Source organism: Petromyzon marinus, chromosome 16 (genome assembly GCF_048934315.1).
Source record: "Petromyzon marinus isolate PM22_M1 ecotype Great Lakes invasive population chromosome 16, UKy_Petmar_22M1.pri1.0, whole genome shotgun sequence".
Lineage (NCBI taxonomy): Eukaryota > Metazoa > Chordata > Hyperoartia > Petromyzontiformes > Petromyzontidae > Petromyzon > Petromyzon marinus.
Window position 1 is genome coordinate 6,020,395 of NC_133682.1, and position 27,540 is coordinate 6,047,934.

General features: G+C 51.3%; 1 protein-coding gene across 1 annotated transcript; it reads left to right on the plus strand.

Annotated features, from left to right (window-relative positions):
• The first annotated feature begins 501 nt into the window (after positions 1-501).
• LOC116942932 (uncharacterized) lies at positions 502-27,308 on the plus strand. Its single transcript, XM_076067344.1, has 9 exons — positions 502-1,916; positions 3,034-3,826; positions 4,594-4,930; positions 7,022-7,393; positions 10,428-10,793; positions 11,667-11,989; positions 17,837-18,383; positions 20,710-20,767; positions 22,973-27,308. The coding sequence occupies exons 1-9, from the start codon at positions 1,658-1,660 to the stop codon at positions 23,401-23,403; spliced, it is 3,486 nt and encodes a 1,161-aa protein (XP_075923459.1). The 5' UTR covers positions 502-1,657; the 3' UTR covers positions 23,404-27,308.
• The last annotated feature ends 232 nt before the right edge of the window (positions 27,309-27,540 follow it).

Genomic DNA, 27,540 nt, shown 5'->3' on the forward strand with positions numbered 1-27,540 from the left:
CCACCCACACATTACCACCCTACCCCTCTCATCCACCCACAACACTACCACCCTACCCCTCTCATCCACCCACAACACTACCACCCTACCCCTCTCATCCACCCACAACACTACCACCCTACCCCTCTCATCCACCCACAACACTACCACTCTACCCCTCTCATCTCCCACAACACCACCACCCTACCCCTCTCATCCACCCACAACACTACCACCCTACCCCTCTCATCCACCCACAACACTACCACCCTACCCCTCTCATCCACCCACACATTACCACCCTACCCCTCTCATCCACCCACAACACCACCACCCTACCCCTCTCATCCACCCACAACACTACCACTCTACCCCTCTCATCCACCCACAACACTACCACTCTACCCCTCTCATCCACCCACAACACTACCACTCTACCCCTCTCATCCACCCACAACACTACCACCCTACCCCTCTCATCCACCCACAACACTACCACCCTACACCTCTCATCCACCCACAACACTACCACCCTACCCCTCTCATCTATGTACTTAGCCAACCGTGCTCATCGGAGGTGCCCCCAACACTACCACCCATAACCTCACACTACCACTCCTATCCCTCTCACCCGCTCCCTCCCTCCCTATCCCTAACACTACCGATACTGCCCCCCCCTCCCACTCTCCACAACTCACGTGGGGTTGAATGAGTGTCTGAAAGCAAAAAAAAATGTGCCAAGGTACACAAATGCCTGCGACTTCCCCCCACTGCGCTCACGGGGTCTCGCGCAGACCACCTGTGCGCTTCCCCCACCTGAGTTTCACCTGAGTCACGGACTGTCCGGGAGACGACAACGCAGAGCATGAAACATCTCGCGTGTCGATGATCAATCGGTCTTCGTCGTAAGTCGCGATCTGCAGCGATTTCCGTGTGTCCGCACGCGTCTTTAGTTGCTGGCGAGTTTAACGTTCAACTGAGTTGTTGGGGATATTGTTAGGTTGTTTGTAATCGGGGTTTCTTTTTTTTTTTTAACGAACGATTTGATTTTAGTTTGCGCTGTTAGCGGAATCGCACTTTTGAATGCTTTTGTGGAGTTCGTTTGTATCGTAACACAGTAAGTACATAACAACAGTGCACCCAAACGTCCGCATGTTTTGAGATGGAAGTTCACTCGTAAAAAAAAACAATGCTTTTGTATTTGCATACATTTGCGGACAACTTAAATAATTAAGCTAATGTCGTAAGAAAATCCAATTTTAAGATAACCCAAATACGCGTATCGACTGCCGGGAGAAAGATCTGTTGGCGAGCAGCTTTCGAGGTTGGCAAGGCGTTAGGAGAAGGCGGTAGGGCGGCACGTACACACACACGCGCGTGTGTATACACACACACACGCGTGTGTACACACACACGAGTACACACGGCGTGAACACACGCACGCACGTACATACGGACACGTGCGCGCACACATACATGCGTACACAAACGTGCATACCTACGCGCGCGTGTAAACAAAGACACGTACGTACAACGACGCCTCATTTGCGCGTAAGACGCATTAAGACGCACAGACACAAGCGAGCGCACGCGCAAAGACAAAGACCACCCGTACAGTCTACACAGACGATTGGGGCAAGTGCTATTACACACACACGCGCACAACAGCATACGCGCGATGGAACCATCCCCTGCGTCGGATCGTGGCGGCGATGATGGTGACGCCCTGGAGCGGTTCCTGGCCGCAGAGGAGCGGGCCAACCCGGGCCGAGTGCCGCCCGGGCTGTCCGGCATGGGGGCCACCTTGGCCGCCTTGGCTCGGTGGGACGCGGAGGCCTTGCGCGGTCACGTGGAGCGGTGCAGGGGGGCCCTGGAGCGCGCCCTGAACCTCATGGCACAAGTCCCTCGAGAGGAACGGACAGCGAACGGCACCGATGGTGAGAGCTCGTCAGAGCCGTTGTCCATAGAGCGTCAGCATCATCATCATCATCAGCCGTGTGCTTTTCAATGCTGGATGAAGGCCCTCCCCAAGTTGTCTCTCGCGATTTCGCGATGCAAAGGGCCACGTGGCGCCCGGACACGAGCCGAGTCCATTGCTTCATCTCCGCGTCACGATGTTCTCTCGTGCGCCTCCCTCCTATCCTTTTGGCTGCCCCTCTCTCGACCAAGGCCCGCCGTCTCTTCGAGCGGTATATCGTACCCCAAGTCCTGCCCAGGGCCCCACGTCACTCTTTTGAACAGTCAATAAGTCTCTGACTTGTGTACGTCATCTAACTCCTCGAGTTCCTCTTTCCGTAGTGGACGTCAAAGCGTGCACCTCTGTACGCCCCTTTGCGCACTTACTCAGCCCGTTTCATATTTCTATCGTCAATGTCCAACGCACCCGATCAATACATTACAACCGGTAACGTACACACATTAAAGTGATAATTCATGCATGTTTTATGTTTAATACAAACTGCGACGACGATGATCACGATACGTCACAAAGAGCGTGAAGCGTGTTGTGAAGGCGCGGTGCGAAGATCGTGGTGATGTTGATGATAGTGGTGGTGATATTTACAAATGAGTACCTGTTGCGGTGTGTGAACGTCGCCACTTGGGAGACAAAGGTGGCCGGGGGTGGTCTTAGCCACCCCTCCTTCGTATACCGTGCTGGCCTTCATAGGTGCTCGCTCATAGCACTTTACCCATCAGTCTGTTAAGGCTATACGGGGATCCTTGTCTTTGCTTTTTAAAATATAAACAATGATTATTACAATTGATGTTAAGAATGCTCGCGATGGGTGGTGGCAATGATAGCGGACACCATTACAACTCTCCAGAAGGGCGTCTAGAGATGCGGTCACATTTAAACGTTTTATCGGGCAACATTTTCATCGTACGATAATAGTCTCGCATACATCGATCACTCACGGCGGATATTGCAAAAAGTAAACACGGGGCCCAACCATCCATCCATCTCCCCAAACAGGAGACGTCAACCACGTGCGATTTTTGGTCGGAACCTTGCGTTTCAAATCCGGGTTGTTCTCTCGTCTGCCGCGCGCGAAGATTTCGCCAGGCACCAGAGCTACCTGAGCTCGCTGGCCGAAGCCCTCGGAGACGTGGCCTCGCGCTTGGACGCGGCGTGGAACGTTCGAGACGCGCGCTGCACCGACAAAGTCGACGAGAAACAAGGTGGAGGGAGAACAACATTGCCTGAGGAGCGAGACGAGGAGGAGGAAGGAGGAGGACGAGGAAGACGGATCGAGAGGGAAGGCGGCGCGCGGCTATCCCATTCGAACGGGTCTCCTCTGGACGCTGCCGGTAACTTGGCGGGAGCAGGAGAAAAGTCGCCCACCTTCGGGAACGAAACGGCGCGGGAACGCGCAGGGAATGGCGAGGGCGAGGCGGGGCTCCCGACAGAGACGTCCCTGGCGTCGGGCGGCGGAGTCGCGATTCGGGGCCGAGAGGACGTCGCCCATCGCGGAGAAGGAGCCCCCGTGGCGAGAGGCGGAGGAGATTGTACACACGACGCGCAGAGAGCGACGAGTATTCTTACCGAGATAGATGCCGCAGAACCGGCGCCCACCTCATCGTCGTCGTCGTCATTATCCATCACCAGACTTGATCCAAAATCTGTAGACGCGAGTCATGAGAAGGGAGGTGTCAACGGCGCGTGGTGTCCCCCTGGGAGCCAGGCAGACGCAGCACGACAGCTCTCGGTAGGGCCTGGGGATGCAGGAGCGAGACCCCCCGACAGGATTCTGGATAAACCTCCGCGCGAGGATGAGATCGGGGACGCGGGGACTCCCCGTGGTGACCACGGCTATGAGACATTGGCCAACGGGTTGTGCCGGCGAGCGTGAGTGGAGCGTTTCATCGATTATCAAATTTAATTCTGAACTCTTTACTGCCATCCATGCACTCTCTGACCTCGTTCTTCTCATCGCGCTCAACTCTGCCCGACCACTCTCCTACCCCTTTCCTCTCATCACACGCAAACTCCCTTCCAGGTCCTCTTCCTACTTCTCAACTTAGAGAATGCCCTAAAACAATCTACGGCATTCTTTTTTTACGTTTAACGTGGTGAATGTAGTGAATGTAGCGGCCTCTAGTGGCTGCACAAGAAATGTGAACCCATCACTTACAATATATTATATCAAATCGATTGTCACAAACGGCATTACTGAGCAATAAACTTCGAATCGAAATACATCGATATTCATTGACGCATCGCTTACACAGCTGATGATGATGCTGATAATAATGCAAAATGATCAAGATGTGATAGTCTGGCTCTTTGAGCATTAAGGCGTTTCAGTTGAATTGACCTCGTTTTGACATCTTCCCAGGGCTTAATTTCTCACTCGATATATTCCACAACGCTGCCGAGGCTGGCTTGGAGTGGGAGATTATCGGTGTAAGGCACTACCACTAGAATACAAAGTACGCCCATCCATAACCATCCCGTGTTAAAAACAAACAAACAAAAACAATTGCAGTAGGAGAATCGGAAGCGGGGGTGCCAAAATAACTCCCGGAGCAGCTCTCCGGGGAATGCCGCAGCTGGAACGAATCGCTGCCCCTGCCCTGCTCGTCTCAAGCCTGTCGACCCATCCCCGCTCGCAGGCTTCTCGCAGCGTCGGAACCCGGGCTCGAACCCGAGCTGGCGTGCTACGCGACGGCTCCGTTCTTCGTGGCCAACAAGCTGGCGTGCGAGGTCGCGGCCCGCTACAGCCCGCTCGCGGTGGCGGCCGACGACGGCGAGGAGCTCGTGAGCCACGTGGTGAGCGTTCGCTGCCTCGACTCCCGGATCAAGCTGCCCTCCCCCATCACCGTGGCCGTGCCGTACTCGGCGCGCTACCGCGGGGCGATCCGCGACGTCGCCGTGCGCGTCTCACCGGATGGGCTGCGGTGGGACCTGCTGGCGTCGGTGACCGTGGAATTGTCCCACGGGGGACGCAAGGTGACGCGCGCGTGCACGAATCGCCGATGAGCAAATCGGCGGCTCGAGAGGGATAGGGAGCGGCGGGCGCAGCGGCGAGAGAGCACTCCGCCCGCGAACCGGCAGCGGGCCGAGTTCGATTCGCGGTCACGGCGAACGGCGGAGTGGAATCCAGCCAGTTCCGAGACGGGGGTGATTCAGGGGGAGATCCTTTCCGGCGATTGGGGATTATCCGGCACATTTCGCACGGTTGGTTACGTACTGTGCGAGAGAACTTCAACATACATATTGCAAACAATTATATACTCCATAAGTCTGAATTTCATTTACATAACACAACAAGGGTGGAGCGGTTGTAATAACGCATTTTACCCCGTGGACATGCACGTTACTCACATAGCAACTAAATTGTTGGGTAAATTACTCAAAGACACAAAACCGTATCTGGAGCGCGGGTAATGTGGCGTGATAATGATGCATTTAATGATAACGTACGGTTCATTTTTTAAAAATGATGGCAGTAATTAATTCCCAGTCTCTCCTCTCCGCATATCAGCCGAGACACGGCCGAGATGTTTGCGAGTTGGAGTTGAGCTGCAGTAGATTATCGGAGGTTAAAACTGGATTTATTTATAGAGCTGGCGGGTTTTAAGCACTCCGGTAATTAAGCCTTCAATCAATGGGCTGAATGTAAAGCCAGTCAAGGGGCCGCGTTTTGCAAGAAAATTAGTCCTTGTTTTGCATCAAGTGATTGGAAGCTGACAAATACGGAAAACGAACGTGACAAATTGGCCTGTGATTCATTATTCAATAATTTGACTTGAATAAGCACAACATGCCTCGAGGTCGCAATGGCGATAACTGATGGCACATTAAACGTGCCTCCATCAATTATGCGTGTTGTCCTGATTTCCACTGCATTTCTGTTCAGTGCCAAAAACATCCCTCAATTTCATGTTTCGTTTATACCTCCGCGAACATGATCAATCCGCAGCCCCAATAATCAGCCCGTGGATTAATCGGTAATCCCGCCCATGAGTCCACAGGACACACAGTGGTAGAAACACACGGCTATACCACTGCCGTGAAGAGACGACTGACATTGGTACCTGTGCTGCTGCCGATTCTTTTTCTGCTGCTGTTGATCATTCTGCTGCTGCTGTTGCTGCTCCTACTGCTTCTGTTGTTTCTGCGACTGCCGCTTCTTCTTCTGCTGCTGCTGCTGCTTCTTGCTACTGCATCAACTGCTGCTTCCGCTACAACTGCTACCTGCTGTTTCATCTGCTGCTTCTGCAAGAACTGTTTCTGCTCCTGCCGATCCTGCTTCGACAACTGCTTCTGCTCCCACTGCTTCTTCTGTTGCTTCTGCTACAGTCGCGTTTGCTGCTGCTGCTGTTTCTGCTACAACTGCTGCTTCATGTTTTGCTTCTGCTGCCGAATCTGCTTAATCTGTTTAACACTCAGTAGGCTTTTGCGACCAATATAATCTACAATACAGGTTTAATAGGTAGCGTAAAATATATAGATGTGTCGTTAAACCCGCCACCACCCTACACAGCCAGTTAGCAAGGTTTGTCACGTAAAAAAGAACGTGCCAATTCGTCACTAGTACAGCACACCGGTGTGTTGGAGAGCCAAGCCACCATTTACAATCCGAGCACGACGTTTCGCCACTAATTACAACTAACTTCATCAGGCGACAGCCACATTGCTTCATCTGTTGCTTCTTCTGCTGCTTCTTGCCTCCATTGCTACCTCTGCTATTGCTGCTGCTAAAGCAGCTGCTGATACAGCTGCTGCTGCTGCTACTACTACAGCTGTAGCTGCTGCAGCCGCTGCTACTCCAGCTGCACCAGCTGCAGGTGCTGCTACTCCTGCAGCTGCTGCAGAAGTAGCAGCAGCTGCAGCAGCTGCAGCTACTGCTACTCCTGTAGCTGCAGCTACTGCTACTCCTGCAGCTGCTGCTGCTTTTACAGCTACTGCAGCCGCTGCTACTCCTGCAGCTGCAGCAGCTACTGCAGCTACTGCTGCAGCTGCAGCTGCTTCTACAGCTACTGCTACTCCTGCAGCTGCTGCTTCTACAGCTGCAGCTTCTGCAGCTGCTGACACTCCTGCAGCTGCTGCTACTCCTGCAGCTGCTACTACTCCTGCACATGCAGCTACAGCTGCTGCTGCTACTGCTACAGCTTGCTACTGCTACAGCTGCTGCTGCATCTTCCGTTACAGCTGCTTCTTTTTCCGTCTGCCGCCGCTGTCACCGCTCCTCAATGCCTCTCTTCCCTCGCCACCCCCCTCTTTGCCCAGGCGAGCTGCGCCGAGTCGAGGTGCTACGGGCTGGGACTCTTCGCCGTGGTGTTGCGCCCGCGGACCGAGCTCGTGGACGTGCCGAGGCGGGGCACGCTGCACCGCTCCGCCGTGGACGCGCGCCTCACCGCCGCCTACCCGCCCGGCACCTTCGCCATGAACGTCGTGGCCAGGCACAAGGTGCGCGCACACCACACACACACCACACACACACCACATACATCACATACACACCACACACACACCACACACACACCACACACACACACCACACACACACACCACACACACCACACACAAACCCCACACATTACACACCACACACACCCCACACATCACACACACACACCACATACACACCACATACACCACACACACACCACACACACACCACACACACAACACACACACAACACACACACAACACACACACAACACACACACAACACACACACAACACACACACACACACACCACACACACACACACACCACACACACACACACCACACACACACACACCACACACACACACCACACACACACCACACACACACACCACACACACCACATACACACCACATACATCACATACACACTACACACTACACACACCACGCACACACACCACACACACACACCCCACACATCACACACCACACACACCACACACACCCACACATCAACACACACCACACACACACCACATACACACCACATACACCACATACACACACCACACACACACCACACACACCACGCACACACACACCACACACACACCCCACACATCACACCACACACACCACACACACACCCCACACATCACACCACACACACCACACACACACCCCACACATCACACCACACACACACACCATACACACACCACCCACCACACACCACACACACACCCCACACATCACACACACACCACATACACACACCACACACACACACAAATCACACACCACACACATCACACACACCACACACACACACCACACACACCCCACACATCACACACACATCACACACACACCACACACACACCATACACCCTCCCACACACCACACACACACCACATACACACACCACGCACACACACCACACACACACCCCACACATCACACACACCCACAGCCCGGGTTACCGGTGCGCGCAGGAGCTGTGTTGTTGTGTAGGAGCTGTGTATGTAGTGTAGGCTGTGTTTGTGTGTAAGTTGTGTGTAGGCTGTGTTTGTGTGTAGGCTGTGTTTGTGTGTAGGCTGTGTGTTTGTGTGTAGGCTGTGTGTTGTGTGTAGGCTGTGTTTGTGTGTAGGCTGTGTTTGTGTGTAGGCTGTGTTTGACCCGCTACGAACCCGGCGACCCGAGTTCGATCACCGGCTCACGGGATCCCTGATCTCGTCCTGGGGCCTCCCCTAGGTCGACTCAGCCTCAAATGAGTACCTGGTGCGGTACTCATTTGAGGCTGGGGAAACAAAGGCGGCCGTGCGTGGTGCTGGCCATCCACCCCCTCGTGTATCCGTGCCGGCCGTCATAGGTGCTGCTCGCTAACAGCACTTGCCCCAGCAATCTGTTAAGGCTACGTGACACTTTTTTGCTGATTGGCCGTGTCGGGTGGTGGAGCGTTACGCCACATTTATGAATAACGCGATCCAAACCAAAAACCTTTATTATGAATAATATTGGTCGCGAACACCTACGTGTTAAACTACACGGGGGGGTGTTTGTATTCGTCTTTGAACCTGGACTAGCCACAGGCGCCGTGATAATGTCACCATCACTTCGTTGGCGAATGGCGAGTATCGGCATTGGTGAAGGACTTGCCGATGGACCGGTACCAGCGGTGTCAAGATCGGCCCCTGTGGAGAACAAGGGGGCTCGTGAAGGACGCTGCTGCTGGACAGTCGGGAGGCAGTAGCCCTCTCAACAGCAGCGGAGGGCAGAGGAGCGATGCTCACAACAACGAGTGGAGAGCCGCGCGGATAAAACGCAGCGAGTTGGCACAGTAGGGGGGGGGGGGGGGTTGGCACATCTGCCGCATCTGCCAGTCATCTAAGTCAGGCAACCCATTGGCTCCTGGGTCTGTCCCGTGACCTCCTGCCATCGAGCCTTCAGTTCAGTTTCATTTATTTGGTATAGCCCTGTGAGCCATGTGGCTCTTGAATCGGGTGCAACCGCAACAAACAAAAACATGAACAAGAAAACATCTTAAAGTGACTACACGCAACAGAAAAATACAGGGAAAAAACAGCAATATCTTCCAGAAAAAGCACCGTATATTGACGTATATTCACGTGGTCCTATGGTGCATATAGCCTGGCACAAGTGCCGTGGTGACGTCACTGCCACTTGGTGGCGAATGGCGCTTGTTGTTGTAGGTGAAGGGGGGGCGGCGGTGCAGTGGTTAGCGCGCTGCACTGCGAACCCGGGCGGACCCGTGTTCGATTCCCGCCCAGGGACACCCAACACCAGTCACGATGATCTGAGCCGGTCCTGAGTCTCCCCGAGATCGACTCAGCCTCAAATGTCTTGGTCATGTAACAATCCTCCGAGGGCAACAGGGCGTGCGTTTGGCGTTACGGTTGTGCACATCCCTTTGCCGTGGACGCCCTAATTGCAGCTGATAAACAGAAGGCGTTTGATTTTAAGTCAGTATCCCTTTGTCGTATACACGTGGCTGTTTTCCCCCTTTGCCTGATAATCCTTCTTGGGAGCGGGGCTTAAGAGAGCCAGGAGTGCTGCCAATTACCATCCTTCCCTTCGTGTTCCCTTCACGCTTTGAAGACGCTTCACTTGGCACTGTAAAGCAATCAAAGTGATTTCTTTGCCCCAATGTGCATTAAGGCATTGGTGCACATCTCCCGTTTATGGCCCTGAGCCAGCGGTGGAAATTCCCCATTCGTATGGCGGGGGCGAGTCTAGCCACTATCCACGAGACAACCTCTGTTGACTTCCCCACAAAGTGGTATTAATTTATCCCCCCCCCCATTCTAGCCGTCAAAGGAGCGATGGGAGCAGAGTCGAACCTAGACCCAGAATCTGAACTCGCAACCTTCCACCCAGGGATACAACTCAAGATCAGTGGGTGCGCGGTAATGTTTTGACGGTTGCCGTACTGATCCGTCGGTTTGTGTGCGCGCGCGTGTGTGTGTGTGTGTGTCTGCGCGCTTGAATCGACGATGTCCGAAACAATAATAATCGCCGAAAAGATTCAGGCGGTGGAAACGGCGGCTCTGGCGGCTGCGCGGGAGGGCGATTCTGCCCTCCGCGCCGTTGCCAGCTGCAGCCCGCTCCTGCACTTGGCTTACCCGTCGGGCCAGGCCTTCCGCAGGCCCGTGGCCATCACCCTGCCCTGCCCGCCGGCCCCTGAGCGCAAGGCCGCAGGTACCGAGACGGACGGGCGGGGACCTGCGCCGCCGCTGGATCGCGCTCACAGGACCGGGGCCACCAGGTATGTCCACCACGGTGGCGAGATGTTAACTCCCTCGCCTGGTATGCAGGAGATCGTGGGTTCCATGCCGACCCTGACGCCTGTGTATTTGGAGTTTGCGTGTCTCTCTCGCCGTGTTTCTTCGGTTTGATGAGCGCATCCAGCAGGATGTTAACTGCCTCGCCGGGTATACAGGCGGTCGTGGGTTCGATCCCGAACCTGACGCCTGCTGCTGTATATTTGTAGTTGCATGTCACTCCCCCGTGGTGTTTTTTCCCCCTTCACATTTAGAATCGTGGTCGCGTGGATTTTTCTCCGGATCTTCTTGCAAACAATACAAACGTGTTTATTATTGTCATGTGACTCTGACCAAGTACTTGGGTGTGTGGCTATCTGGGAATACCGGGTGGATGGCAGTTCAGCAATGGATTCTGATAATCTATCTGTGCGGAGCTTTGAGTGTTGTCCTCTCGCAGCTGCGCACTTTCACCCCGCGCGCCAAAATCGGTTGGGCCACCGATCGCGCGCTGCACGTAGCGACTTAATTTACCATAAAATTGACAGGGAGCTAACGCTGGTCGACTGAAGGATGTAGGTAGGTGGACCACGAGGAATCGTTTATAGAGAAATCCCGTGGCTTACTACGAGTTATTGGCTCCGACGAGAATTGGAGAATTAATCTGCACAGGAGAGCTCAAGACCAGGCTTGGTAACAACGATGGTTCGATGAGCGACTGGCCAAGCATCATCCACAGTTAGGACCCTGCTCGAAAATAACCTTTGGATCTATTGACAATTTCACGGATTAAATTAAGAACATGTCAGTCCAATGTTTTAATCCCCAATGCTGGTGTACATGAGGACATTTCCATGATTGTCCCGAGGGATTGATTGAAGGGTCTCTAAATTATGCACGGAGGGGTTCTCAGAAGTCTTTGCGAGTCTTTGCGCACGACGTAAAATCAAAACGTACGGCTGATTTGTGTTTTTTTTTAACTGTAAAGACGAAACGTGACGGATTCGCGAGCGATTCAAGGGAGCGTCGGCAAAACCCGGTGGAGCGAAGCGCAGACTCGTCCTACTGGACGAAGAAGAGCCTCATAGCCCGTCGGACTCCTGCGGTATGAGTGACCGTTCTGTGAGCGGGATCATTCCCCCCGCGGGTTCACGCAGGTCGGTGAGCTCGCGGAGCAGAGAGCACGGAGGTGGTGACCTCCGCCTGCTGGTGCTGCGCAGCGCCGAGCCCACGGCGCCGCCCGAGTGGGAGGTGCAGGACTGCGCCTCCCTGCGCAACCTCCACAAGGGATTGGTCACCCTGGAGCTCGACTCGCCCGTGCACAGGTGCCCCTCCCCACCACCCCGTGTGCGTGTGTGCATGTGCGCATTGCGAACAGCGCCGGGCGGCTAAAGCACAGCAGGTTGGCACAGTAGGGGGGCACAGGTGGTGCATCAGCCAGTCATCTCAGTCAGTCGACCCGTGGCATCTGCTGGGTCTGCCCCGTGACCTCCTGCCAGCGGGCGTTCGACACTTCACGTGGCCTCAAGGTGCACGTGGCCTGGCACAAGCGTCGTGGTGACGTCACCGCTACTTAGTGGCGAATGGCGGTTGTTGTATTGCGAACAGCACTTGCTCCTACAGACTCGTCAGGCTATACGGGGGATCCTTGTCTTTGTAGTGGAGCCGTTAGCGCTGATTTCGATTCCCGCTCGCAGGCCAACACCGGTGACGATTTTCTGAACCGGTCCTGGGCCTTCCCTACGTCGACTCAGCCTCAAATGAGTACCTGGTGCGATGTGTAAACATCGCCCACTGGAGAGACAAAGGCGGCCGGGTGTGGTGCCGACCGCCCACCCCGCTTGTGTGCCGTGTCGGCCTTCGTAGGTGCTATTCGCTAAAGCACTTGCCCAAAGACTCTATTAAGGCTTCAAGGGGAATCTTTGTGTGTGTGTATTTCGTGCTGCGTATATCGGGTAGGAGGCTCGTAAAGGAGGCTACTTGGCAGTTGGAGGCAGTCCCCCCCCCCCCCCCCCCTTAACAGCAATGGAGGGTGTAGGAGCGACACTTGCATCTACGGGCAGAGCGCCGGGCAGCTAGAGAGCAGGAAAGAACAAAAAAATACACATTGGGGAGCACAGGCGGTCCACCCATGGCACCTGGGCCTGTCCCAAGCTTTGCGGTCCTCCACATCTTAAGGTCTTATCGGCCGAATGATGAGTGTTTATTCGTTATGTATATTTAGTGGGGTTTTAGTGGGGCATATAAGCCGGAATATTTTTAGTCATCGAATACTCCACCCCCTCAATATCTGCGAGCTATGGGGCATTTGGGGAAAGAGCAGAGTGGTTCCCATACCTGAATGGTGTGCTCATGACTAGTTCCGATTTGTCAGTGGATGTCTCACTTTTTTCAGTTTTCAGTTTATTTATTTTGGTATAGCCCTGTGAGCCATTCTGCTCTTGAATCGGGTGCAACCACAGCAAAAATAAAATAAAAACACGAACAAGAAAACATCTTAAAGTGACTATGTGACTGTGCAAATAGAAAATCCATGAAAAAAACAGCAAAATATTCCTGAAATGAGCACCGTACACCAACGCTGTGTGCAAAAAATCACAGTGGGATGCAAGTCAAACAACAACAACAACAACCACAAGAAAACTTAGATTAAGGTCGTCAGTCTAACTCCGTACCATCCCAAAACAAACATGTCCAAACCAAAAAACTTTTCGAAATCACCAAAAAATAAAGCCATAATTGAAACGTAACAGTGATCATAGGGACACAGTTAGTTTAGTTTTAGTTTTATTTTATTTATTTTGGTATAGCCCTATGAGCTATTCGGCTCTTGAATCGGGTGCAACCACAACAAACAAAAAAACTAAAAACACGAACAAGTCATCATTAGACCTCCTTTGCCAGTACCAAAATGTAATAAAACATACTATGATAATGGTATGATAATAGTATGTTTTTTGTATGTTTTTTAGTTTAACACGTAGGCTTTCGCGACCAATATTATTCATAATAAAGGTTTTTGGGTTAGATCGCGTTTATTTATAAATGTGTCGTAACCCTCCACCACCCGACACGGCCAATCAGCAAAAAAAGTGTCACGTTGACAAAAGACAAATAATTCACTACTTCAGCCCACCGGTGTGTTGAAGAGTTAATCCACATTTACAGTTTGAGTACGACGTTTCGCTGGTAAATACTTCCAGCATCATCGGGCAATTCGCCAGAATGGTAAAGCCCTCGCTTGCTCCCGGTTTTATATAGAGCAGCAGGGTGACGTCATCACTTAACTCATCAGGTGCAGTGATTAGAGGCGGAGGGGGGGGGTAATGTAATTATATAATCGATTAGTAATCAGTCATTGGTTATGATTAGTAATGAGTTGTAGATTAGTAATTCTTTAAATCAAAATGTAATGTGTATTATTTAATAATACGCTTCCAGGCCGCACTAAGCCGGTAGCTGTCAGAGCGATTAAAGTTATTCTTGTTCCTCTCAATTTCAATGGATTCTCTAATTAGTCTTTGCCAGTAATAATTAGTTTTACACACCACTGCAACATTGTCAAAATCAATTGAGTGTCCTTGTTGACAAGCATGTTCTGCCACTGCCGACAGTTGTGTTTGAGATAATTTAATATTTCTCTGATGTTCTTTTAGTCTTACGCTGATGTTACGTCCCGTCTGCCCAATGTAGCAGCTGCCACATGAACAATTAATCCGATATACACCTTCTGTTGATAGTTTAGGTAATGCGTCTTTAGTGCAAGATACTAGTTTTTGAATTTTGTGTACTGTACCAAATCTTACTGTAATGTTTTGCTTTTGCAAAACGCGGGCTAATTTGTCAGTTACTCCTGAGATATATGGAATTTTTATTGTTTTAACAATCTGGTCGCTTTCAGTAGTATTGCTTTGCGATCGTGATTTGGCATTCAGTGCTCTGTTAATTTGAGTATTATTGTAGCCATTCTGTCGTAGTGCGTCTTTAACGTGTTTAATCTCTCTCACTAGACTCTCACCATCTGACACCGTTTTCGCCCGATGTACGAGCGTCTTGATAAGAGAGGATTTTTGAGCTGGATGATGATGTGATTCTGCATTCAGATAGGCATCAGTGTGCGTTTGCTTTCTGTAAACGCTGTGTGTTATTTTACCGTTTAGGCCATGTCCAAGCAAAATATCTAGGAATGGGAGTGTGTTATTCACCTCCATTTCCATGGTGAACTGGATGGCCGGGTTTTGTGCATTGAGATGATTTAGAAAATCATTAAGTGTATCTTTACCATGTGGCCAGACAACCAAAGTGTCATCCACATACCTAAACCAAAAGGATGGTTTTAATGTGCTCGAGGCAAGTGCTCTTATTTCAAAGTTTTCCATGTACAAATTTGCTATAGCAGGGGATAAAGGAGAACCCATTGCTGCTCCTTCCTTTTGTTTAAAGAAATCCCCTCTCCATAAGAAGTAAGTGTTATTTAAACAATGGCCAGCAAGTTTCGGAATATCTTTTTGTAAACCGGTATTCTTTACTAGTGTATCAAGTAATTTAAGCGATTCGTCCACTGGAACCTTAGTGAATAGAGAAATAACATCAAAACTTACCAGAATATCATCAGGAGTAAGTTTAATATCTTTAATCACATTCACAAGATGTTCTGAATTTTTTATGAATGAAGATGTCTTACCGATGTAGGGCTGTATTTGTTTGGTTATATATTTTGCCAATTGATATGTGGCAGAGCCAATTGTACTGACTATGGGTCGTAATGGGATGCCGATTTTATGAATCTTTGGTAGCCCATAGAGTCTAGGTGGTTTTGAGGCCCTTGGCTTAATTAGGTATTGCTCATTTTTAGGGATTAATGAATTTGCAATTATTGCAGTGGTCTTACGTTCTAAAGTATTAGTTGGATCTCGTTTCATTTTAATGTAGGTACTTTCCTCTAGTAAATTTCTAATTTTATTATCATAATCGGCTCGTGACATCACTACAGTAGTGCGGCCTTTATCAGCTGCTAGGATTTGGATATCCTTATTTACACGCAGCTCTCTTAAGGCTTTTGCCTCGTTAGAGCTAATATTTACTTTTGGAACTTTGCTATTCTCAATTATTTTAGCAACCTCATGTCTAGTCATCTCTGCCTCATTATGTGGAAGGAGTCTAACTGCTGATTCTACCTCAGCAATTATCTCATCCACTGGAATTGTGCTTGGGGTAACGGCAAAGTTAAGGCCTTTAGAAAGGATAGAGACCATGTCACCGGTTAATACAGTGTTGGTCAAGTTCAGTACAGTTTTGTTTTTACATTTTTGGTTTTCAGTAGGGATTTGTTTATTTTGTAGTCTAGAAAATTTATTAATTTGGTTAGTTTTTGTTAGTTTAAACACATTATCAGCCGATTGTTGTGTTATGTTATCGATTATATTCCAATAATGCATAGATACACTATTGCTTATATCTAAGTGTAACTGCTTTAGCGATTCCGAAATGTAAGATAATTCACTCCTATTGTGCTGTATTCTCTCTATTAATAATAATTCGCTAGCTTTGTGTAGTATTTGGTTAGCTTTAGAAGACTTTATGTGATGTGTTATTTTAACTGCGTTTGGTATTACCTTTGAATCTCTGCACCTTTTGAGGAACGCCAGTGAAGATATCAATTTCATCCGCTTAATGCGAAGCTTCTCCAATTTTCTGGTTTTAAGAAAAGTATCCTCCCCATAGAGGTTAGTCAGTTTAACACGTAGGCTTTCGCGACCAATATTATTCATAATAAAGGTTTTTGGGTTAGATCGCGTTTATTTATAAATGTGTCGTAACCCTCCACCACCCGACACGGCCAATCAGCAAAAAAAGTGTCACGTTGACAAAAGACAAATAATTCACTACTTCAGCCCACCGGTGTGTTGAAGAGTTAATCCACATTTACAGTTTGAGTACGACGTTTCGCTGGTAAATACTTCCAGCATCATCGGGCAATTCGCCAGAATGGTAAAGCCCTCGCTTGCTCCCGATTTTATATAGAGCAGCAGGGTGACGTCATCACTTAACTCATCAGGTGCAGTGATTAGAGGCGGAGGGGGGGGTAATGTAATTATATAATCGATTAGTAATCAGTCATTGGTTATGATTAGTAATGAGTTGTAGATTAGTAATTCTTTAAATCAAAATGTAATGTGTATTATTTAATAATACGCTTCCAGGCCGCACTAAGCCGGTAGCTGTCAGAGCGATTAAAGTTATTCTTGTTCCTCTCAATTTCAATGGATTCTCTAATTAGTCTTTGCCAGTAATAATTAGTTTTACACACCACTGCAACATTGTCAAAATCAATTGAGTGTCCTGCAGGTATTGTGGTTAATGCAGACGTGAATCCTTGTAAAAAAGGTTTCAGTTTTGTTGCCAGAAAAAAGGGGAAAAACCCTATTATTACGAACAAGTCAGTTGAGCAGCATTGCCTTCTCATTGGCTGCATAACGCCGTGTGGAAGCTGGCTTCTCTTTATGCTTGCAAATCGCTTACCCCTTTGCGGTGACACCTGCGCCGGTCTGACCATCCTGACTAGGATCCATCCTGCGTTTAACCAGGCTGCTTTGTGTCGAGATAGCTCACAGATCGTTGAAAGTTCTGGAAGCAGTCCCATCAGCGAGAGACTTCCTGTAGCATGATGGAGCTGTCAGGAGCCTTGCTCCGAAGACCTACACTTAGTCGTGTAACAATCTGCCACGTTAGATTATTTTTTTTCCGCTGCGTTTATGTTGACGCACGTTCCATTTATTTAGGTTCAGATATCTGCTTTTGACAATATTCGTACCGATGATAATGACGACCGTGATGTTGGTGGTTACCTCTCTCATATGGCATTTGAAGATCAAGTGGCGGAACATTCTAACCGTGTGTTGAGTTTGACCGTTCATTCGATGGCATCGGCTGTCGCTTGACATCACCGCTGTCCGTGCCCGCTGTGTTAGTCACCACGTGCGGTCGGCCACGCGACGAACGTTCACGCATTCGCAAACGACGAGGGCGATTGATTTTTTTTTAAAACCGTCCTGCCGCGCGCCATCGGGAAGCGACCGCCGCCGTTAGCCTGCGACTGACGACGACGCCGACGATCGCAGCTCGCGACCAACGCACAGCGACCCGCTGTTGTCACCGCGCCTCCCGCCCAGGCTGCTCGTGGCGCGCGTCTCGTCGCCCGTCGACGCTGCCCTCCTCGCTCGCTTTGCCCGCGGCGTCGAGGCGGCACTGTCGTCCACCGCGTGCCGCATCGTGGCGCGGTGCCGGGCCTCCGACCCCGGCCGCCTCGCCCTGCGTCTCGTCGCCGCGCGCGACGCCGACCGCGAGTCGGAGCGCCTGGCCGAGGAGGGCTACGACGGCGCTCCGTCCCTGACCTCCGTCTTCGCCATGCGGGAGGGCGAGCAGCTCGTGGCGAAGGTCACGGGGAACGTGACGGCGGCGGCGGCGGCGGCCGTCTCGGGCGTGGCGGGGGCCGCGCCGGACTCCGCGTGCGCCACGCTTACGTTCCACGCGCAGAGACGCTCCGTGACGCTGCTGGAGCTGGGCGCGCGCGACGAGTTCGCCAACCGCAGCTCGCCGCACTACAAGGGCGCGGCGCTCTTCTTCCGCAGGGACCGCGGCCAGATCGAGGCCGGGGAGTGGCCCGCGGCCCACGACAGCAGCCTCGCGTGCTGCAGGCTGCCGCTCGCCTTGCCAAAGGTACTCGCGCGCGTGCGTGCGTGCGCAGTGTGCAATGCGTGCATGTAGTTGTCGCGTGTCAAAAAAGCTTCTTGTTCCATTTGGGCTTCCCTCTCACAAATGGGCTGTTTTATCGAAAGCTTTGGCGGATATTTCATCGTCAACGTCAGCCACGATCAATCAGCTGCTGGAGGAAGGCCTCCCCCAAGCAGTCGCGTGGCGATTCCACGGCAATGGAATAACAATCAAGGAAATTCAGAAGCGCGTCACGAAATGGGATCTTTTATTCAGACTGCACTTAATTAGCTGTATCACAAGAACATTCAGAAACGACAAAAAGCCCAAACAGTTGCCTTTGTAATTGTCAGCATCAGGATCCATGCGCATGTACACGTTACAGCCCTTTTGGAAATCCACTGCTGGACGAGTAGCTTCCCTACACCGTGTGAATCTTGGAGGTGGCGGTGGCAAGGTGGGGGGGGGGAGGGGGGGAGCGGTACGTGGGTGAGGGGACCTGGCTCTTTTTGTTTTCGTCCGGACTTCACCACGCCGGTCATCGCCGGCGGTTGCGGGCAGCGTTGACGCGAGACGCACGGAATGAAGCGGCACAGTGACGCGACGCTGCCCCCCTCTCCGCTGCCCCCCTCTCCGCTGCCCCCCTCTGCGCTGCCCCCCTCTGCGCTGCCCCCCTCTCCGCTGCCCCCCTCTGCACTGCCCGCCGAGTGGCACAACCCCCGCGCGGCAGCCTGTAACGCACCTGCCGTACGCACGCGCACGCACGGCGGCCCGTGCTCGGAGCGCTTGTCCAGGCTGAGCCCTGCTCAGCTGCCGAGATCTGACGAGAGAGCGAGAGAGCTAGAGAGAGAGAGAGAAAGCGCGCGCCGTGCGTGGCGCTCCGGGTGGCGTGGTCACACTGGCAAAGGTAAAGAGGCGCTAATGCACTCACTTTGTCTGTTTGACCCGCCAGGGACGTGTGCTCTTGCAGCGGCTTTGAAGGAGCGATGTTGAAAGAACACGCATTCACTATCTGTGGGGTGAGCCCACTCTTTATAATACCCCCCACCCCCACAGAACCCCCCCCCACCGATTTCTCTTGAAGTGCTTAGAATATATGCAATGCACCTGACCAAACATGCACGGACTTTGTCCGGCATGTATACAAGATTGGGCGTCTCGGGGCTGCTGGCCGGATTGCAGAAGAGTTTGGTGCCGATTGCACAGGCGCACAGAAGGCTTTACGCAAACACACGAAACGTAATTCGCTAAATGTGTGGTCCTTGGTACGTGGCTATGAACCCGCAGACCCAGAACATTTTGACTCCCGCGCTCGGCTAAAATTGGCGGCGAGTGACAGCTGAACCGATCCTGGGAACCCCCCCCGCCCTCACCCCCAAACGTTGACTAACTCGCTCTGACCACCATGGTGAAGTATGGGTAAACAACCCCTCATGACCAACGTGGTGTGCGAAGACCTAGCGGTGGATCGGCAAATTAAATAGCTGTAAATTATGATTTCATACAAAAATATATTCGTGCGGCAGTTGAATTATGTGTTTGTCCTTTGCCTAACTTCGTTCTGATTGCGCCACCTGTGTCTTGCGTCGAGTGGGAGAGTTCATTCGAGACTCTTGCTAAAGCAGTGCAGCACTGCGTGGCAGGAAGCTCCCCGTGGAAGGAGACATCAGAGAGATGCTTTCAAGTGCCCTCTTATCCACACTGCGGCCACCGCAATTCCCCACATGGTCCGCACGAACAAATGTCTGTCGCATGGTGGTCGAACTGAGATTTTTAATTTTCAGGCCTACAGTCATTGCCACGTTATGTGGAAAAAACACGCGAATTTAATGCGATCGGTTTTATAAACATATCACGAGTACCCAGTTTAATCTTGAGTGGTTGAACCCTGAAAAAAATAATTTGTCACTCAGTGAAGCTTCCCTAAATAAATGTCATTTTAGGACCGTGAGTGAATTGTTCGTGTTGCTGGTGACAATATATTGACGATGGTGATGGTCATGATGATGATGACGACACTGATGGTGATGACACTGATGATGACACTGATGATGATGATGACACTAATGATGATGACACTAATGATGATGATGATGACACTGATGATGACGCTAATGATGATGACACTGATGATGACACTGATGATGAGACTGATGACGATATTCACAATTGCTTTGCACCGTGATCTGGTGCCAAATCGCCAGGGCACTTGCCGTCATCGTGACTAATGTGTGCAATTAAAGGGCAGCGAAAGGGCACATTCCCCGTGACCTTCAAAGCCTTCCCATGCGACATGTTGTCATTGTTGTCGTTGTTGTTGTTGTTGTTGCAGAAAGAGCGACTGCTCAGCCGCCCCGTGAGCTCCAGGATGCTGAGCTTGGATCAAGATGGTGCGTGCCTCGCTGCCGTTACCTACAGCGCCGTGCCCTCTCCGCAGATTGTGTCCTGAGGAGGAGGAGCTATCGAGCGTGCAGGCGGTGCAACTGCACCAGGCCCCAGGGGCCAGAGGGGTGCAGGAGACAAAAATTGGACAGGACGGGGCCCCATTTGATTCCTTGCACCAGAGTCCGTGGCAAACACGCCACGCCACCCCTGGGATCTTTTTTACAAGGGCGATTTGGGTTTATGAAGCATCTCTACGTGGCCACATCTCAAGGCGCTGCAGAAATAGGCAAAGCGTGCAGACATGAGACGAATTGAAGATTTGTTTCGAATTCGTAGTCGTATGCCAGAGAGGAGAGAGCGAGGGTTAAAATGCTGACGGGGGGGGGGGGGGGGGCGCTGAGAAAGTGACGAGACGGCTGTTTGGCAAGAGTGTGATACACGGAGACACTTCACAGGGAGAGTGGGCTTGAGGCATTCACTCAGAGCCCGCGGAGAAGACGAAGGCACTTTGCGAGTCTGGAGTTAATCTCGCGGAGCGATCGCCAGTGAGGATGGGCGCACGAGGGGAGTTCCAGACATTCGGCCCAGCGGCAGGGAACGAGGAGTGACTTCCCGTTGAGCGTTGTTTGACGGAGGGCCTTGATTGCTGGGCCAGAGAGAAGAGAGAGCGTGGGAGTAGAGCGAGGTGAGAGGGGCCGAGGTGGGTGGGGGTGAGTCCATGGAGAGTCTTAAAAAAGGGCAATCTTGCAGCTGATCCAGTATTGCGATTGCGAACCAAGTGCAAGGCTCGGAGTTTTGGGGTGTCGTGGCATCATTTTCAAGTGCTGGTGGGGAGGCTGGTGGGCACGTTTAGACACGCTGATTAAATGTTTGCATTGAAAAAAAACATGACTAACTCACCGGCGTGGTGGCCCGAGTCAACATGATAGGGGCACGTGCCCCGGCAGAAATGAGCACCACCAGTGTCGATAAGACTCTTCACGGTGTCAATTTTGTTTTATACGGTCAATAAAAAAAACTAATTTGTCGGGCGTGGTGACACACGCCTGTCATCCACACGAGGGTTGACGAATCACCTAGATTGGTGAAGCTCTCTGACTTGCTGCGCTGTAAGGTGGCTGGGAGACCGTGGCACAGGAAGTGGGTTTGTGAACCACACTGTCTTAAAGTATTATCTCCTTAGCACGCACCGCTTTTCTCAGGGTACTCCAGTTTCCTTCCACTTTTTAAATGGGCGACATATATCGTGGGCCCATGGGGTATGACGGACTAAATGCTCGGGGTGCAAGTGACGCTCACCAAACCCCGTGGCAAAGTGATACATTTTCATGATTGGGGGGACGTGATTTTCGATTTCGAGAATTTATTCTCCCTTTTACGTTGCGATGAACACAGAATCATGGGTAACACGATCCTATGAAATAAACGGCATGTATGCGAATCGAACAGAAGGACTCTAACGGAAGAGATTCCACGTAGAAAGGCATCGGAGTAAAAAATATGCACACGTGTTGTTCAGCATAATGATCAATGTCCACAAATCGACGCTTTGATACACCGAGTAAACGCCTTGATATCGTACATTGCTGTGCTATAGATGGGTCTACAAGAATTCACACCGGCATTTTGTAATGTAATAAAACAACCCACAATGACCTTTATTGAAAGACATGAAAGCCCCGTTGAGACTCATTATCTGTTTACACAAGAGATGAGCAATTGCGCTTCCGCAATTGCTTCCAGTTTACAACGATATGTTTGCGTCATTGAGTTGGGAGCTCAGTCACATAATGACATTGGTCAGAAATACGAACGTCGTTTCATAGTATTAATAATACTCATTGTTTATTTTACCCAGGAAAGCCACGATTTGGTCCGCAGACTCATTTCCAGGTGGGTCCTGCATTGAAATGTGTTGGCCAATGCCAGTTACATTGTATAGTTTTTTTTTAGTTGTGGGAGAAAACTGGAGAACCCGGAGGAAACCCCATGCAGAACAGGGGAAGAATCGACAACAAACTAGTCAGGAATCGAACCCAGGAACTTGTTTGCCGTGAGGCACAAGTGTTACCGCTGCGCCACCCTTGCCAGGCCCACAACGCGTCTCATTCCGTTGAAGGGATGGCCTCACTCCACTCGGCTCGCGAATTCCGCCGGCGCCGACCAACATCCAAAGCTCTTCCCACCCCCTCTCCTCCCTCGCTTGGCAGGCAGCGGCAGTGCGTGGCTGGGCTTGGTGTCGGAGCTGTCGGAGCGAGACTCGCGCCGCCTCGCCGGCTCCCTGCGCCTGCGCCGCGCCACCCTGCAGTCCCGGGGACGCTCGGCGCAGCGCGCCCGTTCCTTCGACACCGACCCCGGCGGCACCGCCGCCGCCGGCGGCGAGCCGACCCCGTCCTCGTCTTCGTCCGCCGCCACGGAGGGGATGATGGCGGCCCTCGCGCACTGGCGGGGCGGCCTGCCCGCCTGGGCGGACAAGCGGGCGCTGCTCGCCGAGCACCTGGCGCGCGCCGGTCGCTGGGACCTGGCCGCTTCGCTGCAGAGGGGCGAGCTGCTGCCCGGGGTCGTGGCGAGGGGGATCGCCGGCCGCGCCGTTTCGGCGGACAGGGTCCTGGGTCACGGCGTTGCGCTCGATCGCGTGTAGCCGCGGCGTGTGGGTGGGTCGCTCGCGTGTAGTCGCGGTGGGTGGGTGGGTCGCTCCGGCCGCAGAGATTTTAAAAGAGGTGGAAGAACAGTCGGTCGCGCGCGTAGATTCCGTACCGCTTTGCAACACGCATTCGTCCTCGGAAGTATTTGGTTAGGGATGACGATGCTTTATAAAGCCGCTGCTCAACGAGACGATGTGATGTGGTGCTTGGCGTGTGCAGCCGCACGATCATGTCGCACGTAACTATGCCATGGGGTATAGACGAGGCCCACGCATGACGTGTGAAGTCATGTTCGCTCTGGCTTGTAGCTCTCCAGATTTATCGCCAAGTTTTGGGCAACCCTTTGATCAATGTGTTTTTCCTGCAGGTGAAGTCCCTGATAGCAGCGCAACTTTACACTCAAATTTTCGTTCAGGTTGGATCATCTTTGCGAAGAGTACCGCGACCGCCCCGCATTACACAGAGAGACGCACACGCAAAGGTCATAGCTAATGCATTCACACTCGCACCGTGGGTAGTGCGCTCAGTGTCGCCCCAACGGGTCTTTGGAAGCCAGGGGCGAAATGCCAGATGAGGCCTCTTCTGCTAAGGCCCTCCTGGCGCCTTTTTCGAGACCCCATTGGGAATCCATGGCCTCGATTCCACCGGCAGTTGCGAGTGGTACGTCTATTATGACTGAACCTGCAACAATTCCCCTAACCCCCCCCCCAGCCCAGAGTGATTTGATGAGTTGTCATTTTCCGGGGTTGTGATTCGATTAAATGAATCGGCTTCGTTTGTCTCGTCTTACTGGTATAGTTCCCAATTTGCGCCGAGAGCCCAGATGTAAAACGAGTGCGTTTTCATTCGTGATGATTTACAACACTTTTAACGATCTACGAACGGTATTCCCACGCGCTTGCTTGCCATGCACGTATCGCGAGCATAGAAAGAGATTTAAATCGATCAATTGGTGCATCGTTATCTACATGATTCGCAGCCTGGCTTTTGATGGCTAAGGTGTCACAGCACTGAGATGTAATGCAATGTAGAGAGTCAGTGAAGAAGCACATCAAGATGCTGGGAGCATCTCGAATGCGCAGTGCCTTCGCATCACGCTGTGCACTTAAATGCATGTGGAGGTCTCGCCTAAAGCGATAAGATGGCATCGCAGAGATCCTGGGTTTGAGATCCGGGTAAATACCCACGGTTAGACTGGGTTCTCAAGTGTAGTCCGTTAATGGTCTTCGCAGGTTGCATTTAGATACTGATATGACTCGAAATTGTAAAGTGTTAGATGAATAAATTATTTTCATGACCCTTCTGAAAAATCGTGAGACTCAGCGAGGACTTCCTGGGTGAATACATTTTGAGTTGTTTCACAAAAAATAATAAGATTAACTTGCTTATCTGAGCTCGAAAACAAAATCTGGCTAATGATCAGCATCATCATATGTAGTCAATATTATGATTTAATGTGATACTAAAATGCATTTGCTCACAAATGAATGTGTGGACTTTTGATGACACTGTGAATGTGTACGTTCTGGTGCATCGCTGGCAGTCGGTGTCTCAACCTGCCCACGGACCTATTCCTGGTCGACTGGGCACAGAGATAATTGTACGTTGCGAAAAGACGGCACTAGGCGAACAAAGGTGGCCACACGGACATGGTACCGAATATACCAGCCCCCCCCTCCCCCCCCATCATTGTCAGATAAACAGAATCAGAATATGTATTTATACCGGAGGAGTCCGATGAGCTATAAAGCTCTTTCACAGATGTCCAGTCGGGGCGGGTAAGAACGTTACAACAACAAACAGTACAAACACACGCTAGGAGTGCAAAGTGCAAGAAAAGTAAACAAATCGCCCGAACACGTGCAAATACAACACTAAACACAATCCCCATCTTACCAGGCAAATCCCACTGACCTATGCTTCTCTTAACAGGAGCTCGCAAAGAAGCACCCTGGCAATTTGGGGTGGGGGGCGGGGGCCACGTGAGAGAGACATTTGATCCACGCACTTTCAAACTTGGTTTCCAATTATGATTAAAAAAAACGACTCCGCTCGCACGAGTTAAAGTAAAATTTTGCTTTCTCATTCACCGTCACCGTTTGTGAACGCGCTGTGTTTTGTTTGTTTGTTTTAAATGTCGACAGTAACGTGGGGACGCGCGCGATTGCTGCCCCGTCGCGATGGGGTGAAAGGCTTTTCGGTTGCGCCATCTGCCGCCTGGTATGAGACTCGGGGCCCTATGAGCAACGAGCGAAACCGCTCGCTCGCTCTCTGTCTCTCTGTGTGTGTGTGCGCGCTTCGCGAAGCAAGGAGGAAAAACCACGCGTACGCATGTGCCTATTGAACGCTTTCCAGCGCGTGCGCGCGCGTGTGTGTTTCTCTTCGGACGTGCTTTTTCTTGAGCCGTATGTAAGGAAGCTGACTAGTAGCTGTATAGTTTGTAAATAGTCTCTTCCTCCGAAAATGCATTACACGGTCGTTGTGGAGAATACATAATTGACGACGGTAGAGTGTGTCGCTGTCGCACGTCGGATTCCTCGAGTAAAATGAAAAGTTCTTCTCATTCTGATATCCGTCTCTCCACACACGCAACACACAAACGTTATTTTTCCACAACCCATCGGCTCTATTGGCTCGCGGGAGCGCATCATTTTCGGCGGGCGTCGTTTCAGTGCAAGCAAACTCGCGTCAGCACCACGGCGTTGTTGTACCAAGCTTACCGATGAGACACGCTTTGCCGTACGTTGAAACGGGTCCCAGAAAGTGTGCTCTTTGTAAACAAACGCGACTGGGGTAATGCGCCGCTAGCAGGCTATGCGACCAGTGGGTTTTTTGTTTGTTTGTTTTTGTAATGTGGAGGGACAGACATGTATGAAGGAGACATTGCCTCATTATCGGTATTGCTCTGCCATGGTTCGCTTTGTTCAAGCTAGGGGGCAAACCTTTTTGATCCATTTGGCAGAATTTGTATTGGGGTCAGTCGAATAGCGGCGCAAGTTACGAATCGAACAAAACAACTTCTTACACCAGCGCGGCGATGGGCTTATGGGCGCAGATTCCACTACGCCTGTTGTATCAGTCACGTGACAGATTCTGAAGGCTGAAGTGGAATGCCTCTCAAAACTACCCACGGGTTCATTCGGACCAACAGTTACACACGAAAGTAAATGGCGCCTCATTTTTTTTGTACGCGCCTGGAATGGTGCACCGCAATAAAATCTCGCATCGGCGCGTGCCGTCCAATTGCACAAATGAGTGCCTTGAGTGTTGACATCCCACCGCACAAAGTGTTTTTTTTATTTTCTTTCCGGGCACTCCACTTTCCTCTCGTACGCAACATAACGGGTTAAGTAACTGGGCGAACATCCCAAGGTGCATGCAGCACCATCCTGAGATGTCCAGATGTGTTGGGACCCACCCGCCGCTTTAATTCTGTAACACTTAAAAAAAAACATTTTTTTGAAAGGTTTGTTTAAAACATACATTATTTTGCAAAGGGGAAAAAATGTATTAGGCTTCAATGAATAATTGGGGGGGGGTCACAATACATTTGGACCATTACCCTGTACATGGGCTTGGGCTGCACACGTCGCTCGAAGGGAGTTTATGGTCGAGACTTGCGACGGAGCGGCAGCAAAAGGGAGGAGAGCGACACGACTGAGAGGGCGGTTCCACCGCGGAGATGGAGTGATGAAAGCAGCTCTCGCGTGCAGGTGGCACGTGAGTTAATGCGTCACGAGACCACGATCGAGGACGCACAGCTCATGTGAATGTCTTAATCAGAAAGGGTTTTATTCGCCATGAAAGTTCACACAGACACGGAATTTACTTTGGCAGGATGGTGCATACATTCAACATGTAGGAATCTGTTTAACACGTAGGCTTTCGCGACCAATATTATTAATAATAAAGGTTTTTGGGTTAGATCGCGTTATTTATAAATGTGTCGTAACCCTCCACCATCCGACACGGCCAATCAGCAAAAAAGTGTCACGTTGACAAAAGACAAATAATTCACTACTTTAGCCTACCGGTGTGTTGAGGAGTGAATCCACAACATTTACAGTTTGAGTACGACGTTTCGCTGGTAAATACATCCAGCATCATCGGGCAATTCGCCAGAATGGTAAAGC